This window comes from Gracilinanus agilis, chromosome X (assembly GCF_016433145.1).
Source record: "Gracilinanus agilis isolate LMUSP501 chromosome X, AgileGrace, whole genome shotgun sequence".
NCBI lineage: Eukaryota > Metazoa > Chordata > Mammalia > Didelphimorphia > Didelphidae > Gracilinanus > Gracilinanus agilis.
In genome coordinates, this window is record NC_058136.1 from 54,078,588 (window position 1) to 54,082,065 (window position 3,478).

At 45.5% G+C, this 3,478-nt stretch overlaps 1 protein-coding gene across 1 annotated transcript in view; it reads left to right on the forward strand.

Moving 5' to 3' along the window:
- The first annotated feature begins 377 nt into the window (after nt 1-377).
- CENPI (centromere protein I) overlaps nt 378-3,478 on the forward strand; it is a 59,555-nt gene continuing 56,454 nt past the window's right edge. Inside the window, exon 1 of the mRNA XM_044682834.1 lies at nt 378-439. Within this exon, the coding sequence (XP_044538769.1) occupies nt 378-439 (62 nt within the window). The remainder of the gene's footprint in view (nt 440-3,478) is intronic.

A 3,478-nucleotide genomic window follows, 5' to 3' on the forward strand; every position in this document is an offset into this window, starting at 1 on the left:
AGGGGCCGCCAAAGTCGGTGATGCCCCCCCAGCCTTCGGTCCTGGGCCATCTGTCCCCCAGTGCTGCCACAGACAACAAGAGGTGCCCTATCAGCAGCAAGCCCACCTCCTTGTTTTGCTGGGGCTGTCACCATCGGGGCCATCAGAGGGTCTCTCTTCCCCTTTATTTATTTATTTTTAAACCCTTAACTTCTGTGTATTGGCTCCAAGGCAGAAGAGTGGTAAGGGTGGGCAGTGGGGGTCAAGGGACTTGCCCAGGGTCACCCAGCTGGGAAGTGTCTGAGGCCGGATTTGAACCCAGGACCTCCCGTCTCTAGGCCTGACTCTCCATCCACTGAGCCACCCAGCTGCCCCCTCTCCCTTCCCCTTTAGGAGGAATGACATATAGGGACTACTACCTATCCCCTGCCGTTACATGCAGGTTGGATCAGAACCAGAGGTGAGCTGGGCTTGGATGGAAGGAAGGGTCGTGGGGCTGTGTGTCTATGGAGGGAGAGCGGAGGGCAGGGAGTCGGGCAAGCTCCAGGCCTTCCCCAGAAGTGCCTCCAGTACCCTGAAGTGCAGAAGAGGGGATGGGAAGCTCCAGTCTGGGCCTCATTAGCCCATGCTTATTTCTATGCGGAAACCATCCAGCCTTGCCTCTGCCATTGGAACTCAGGCTGGTAATTTGACAGTTTTCATCTTCTAACGCATTCACAGTAATTGCATTCCAACTTTCAGCCCTTCGCTGAGGAATACAGATGGAAGATGTTATCATTACATATGTACCAGGAGCAGAAAGAAAGCAGAGAATGATTCAAGGTCCTTCTTTAGTGGCTGGCCAATCAGCCCATTGTCGAACCCTTCTTAAAGCATCTATGCTGTCCCTGTTCAGGAGCTGAGGGGGAAGGGAGCAGGCAGAGAAGTAAAAGGATCCTAGAGGCAGAGCTGGAAGGAACTTCAGAGGTCAGATGGGTCAATCCCCTCATTTTAGAGAGGGGCCACAAACCAGGGACCCGGGGGGTGTGAAGTGACTTATCCAAGGTCACACATATAGTAAATGGTATAGCTGAGATTCAACCCCAATGCATGTGACATGCTGCCTCCTTATATTAGACGTGGACAAAGCCACCATTGAAATCCCAACTTTCTCAATGTTCAACATTATCTGAAAAAAAAAGAAAAACAACTTCCTTTCAGTGGTTCTGGCCAGAACTTCTAAAAACCTTACCAGCAGGGGGCAGCTGGGTAGCTCAGTGGATTGAGATTCAGGCCTAGAGACTGGGAGGTCCTAGGTTCAAATCCGGCCTCAGACACTTCCCAGCTGGGTGACCCTGGGCAAGTCACTTGACCCCCATTGCCTACCCTTACCACTCTTCCACCTATAAGTCAATACACAGAAGTTAAGGGTTTAATAAAAAAAAACCTTACCAGCATCATGGTGGACCATCTGAAACTGGGCCACTCATTACTAGTTGTGTATTTCTCTCCACCTACTTTTACTCGCTGTTTAGCCTTCTCCCTCTATTTTTACCCTAACCTTTCTCAGAAATCTAATTTGTTTCTGGCCACTGCTTCGCTAATCCATACCCTTTCTAAGAGTCCCTCACTTATCCTCTTCCCTTGCCCTCCTATGTCTCTATAAGTTAAAAAGACTTTTATACCCTTCTACATGCATATCATATATTATTCCCTCTTTAACCCAGTTCTGATGAGAATAGGGTTTTAGCACTACCAGTCCTCTACCCTCTCCTCCCCTCCACTGGAAAAAATTCTCACATTCATGCCTTATCGGAACGAAATGACTGTTCTATTTTACCTTTCCCTACCCAGTTTTAGTTTTTATAACCATCTCATCATATTCGTCTCAACCCCAACCTTTTATCTCTGTCTATGCGCTTTCAAACAACCCTTGTAATGATATCATTCTCTAGAGTTACAGATAATGTTTTCCCATATAAAAAAGTAAACTATTTGACCTAATTAAATCCTTTATAATTGGTCTTTTATGTTTACCTTTTTATGTTTCTCCTGACTCTTGTAGATCAAATTTTCTGTTCAGGCCTGGTCTTCTCCTCAAGAATATCTGAAAATCCTTTAATTCACTCAATATCTTTTTTCCGTGCAGAATTACACTCAGTTTTGCTGAGTAGGTTTTTCTTGGTTGCAAACCCAGCTCCTTTGCTCTTTGGAACATCATGTTCCATGCCCATCAGTCTTCTGATGAAAAAACTTCTGTATCTTGTGTTATCCTAACTTCAGCTCTGCAATATTTAAATTTTCCTGATTTTCCTTCATTATCCTTACACTTTTTCTTGTTTTTCCTCAACCTCTTTTATTTGATTTTAAAGTCCTTTTAAAGTTCTTCTAGGAGTTCCTTTTGGACTTGTGACTTGACTGTTTTACACTTTTCTTTGAAGCCTTAGAAATAGCTGTTTTGACTTCACTGTCTTCTTCTGAGTTTGAAGTTCATTGGTTGGCCACAATCTTTCTCTGTTATTTATTCATCTTTTTTAGTGGCCTATTTCTTGGCTATGTACTTTCTGTTGGGGTCAAGCTCTGCTCTGGGGGTGTGGGGGATGGAGGCCTTTGGCCTTCTAGGTCTTCCACTGGGCCATGCTCCAAGGCCAGGTGTGGGAAGCCTCAGGTGCTCCCCTCTGACCCTGAGCCAAGACTAGGGTCCACAGCACAGAGGCCACCACAAACTCTATCACCCCCTGCAGTTCCTGAGGTGGCAGCAATTGTCAGCAAAGCCCCACCCCTCCACTCCTGAAAAGAAACCAGGGACTTCACTCACTCTTCTAGGGGGACCACAGGTAGCAGGGCCTGCCCCCTGCAGTGGCCACACTACTCCTGTGTAGTCCATGTCTGGTCAGTGGGCCTGCTCTCTGAGACCAGTGCCCAACATAGAGGGCTCCTCTTCAATCTTCTCCCGATCAGCTTCCTGAACTCCCAACTCCAACAATCTCCCCCAAGGCTTGCTGTTTGTCCATTCCTGGCACTGAAGTATTGCAGGTGGGAGTAGAGGCAAAGCAAAATGTTTCCCAGTGTCCTCCCTACTTGTCATAGGCTGAACAACTGCTTTTTCCCTAACTTTTAATTATTTATGCTAAATAAATAATCCTAAAACTCCTTTGAGGCATTATTTTAAGTTATTTGTCGAAGAATTTGGGAGACAGGGAATTCTCTGCCTGATTCCATCATCCTCTAACAATCTTCCCTCCCCAATAGGTGCTTAATGAATCTTTGTCTATGAACTCATTCTTAAAAATATTTTGATTACTGTATTTCAATATAATTGATTTCCTATGAAATACTAAGTATTTTATACATTTAAAAATATGATCCTGAGAAAGAATGTACAGGCTTTACCAGATTGTCAAAGTGAACCACGAGGGAGGGAGGGAGAGAGGAAAACAGACAGACAGACAGACAGAGAAAGAGAAAGACAGAGACAAAGAGAGACAGCGACAGAGAGAGATAGAGAGACAGAGAGAAA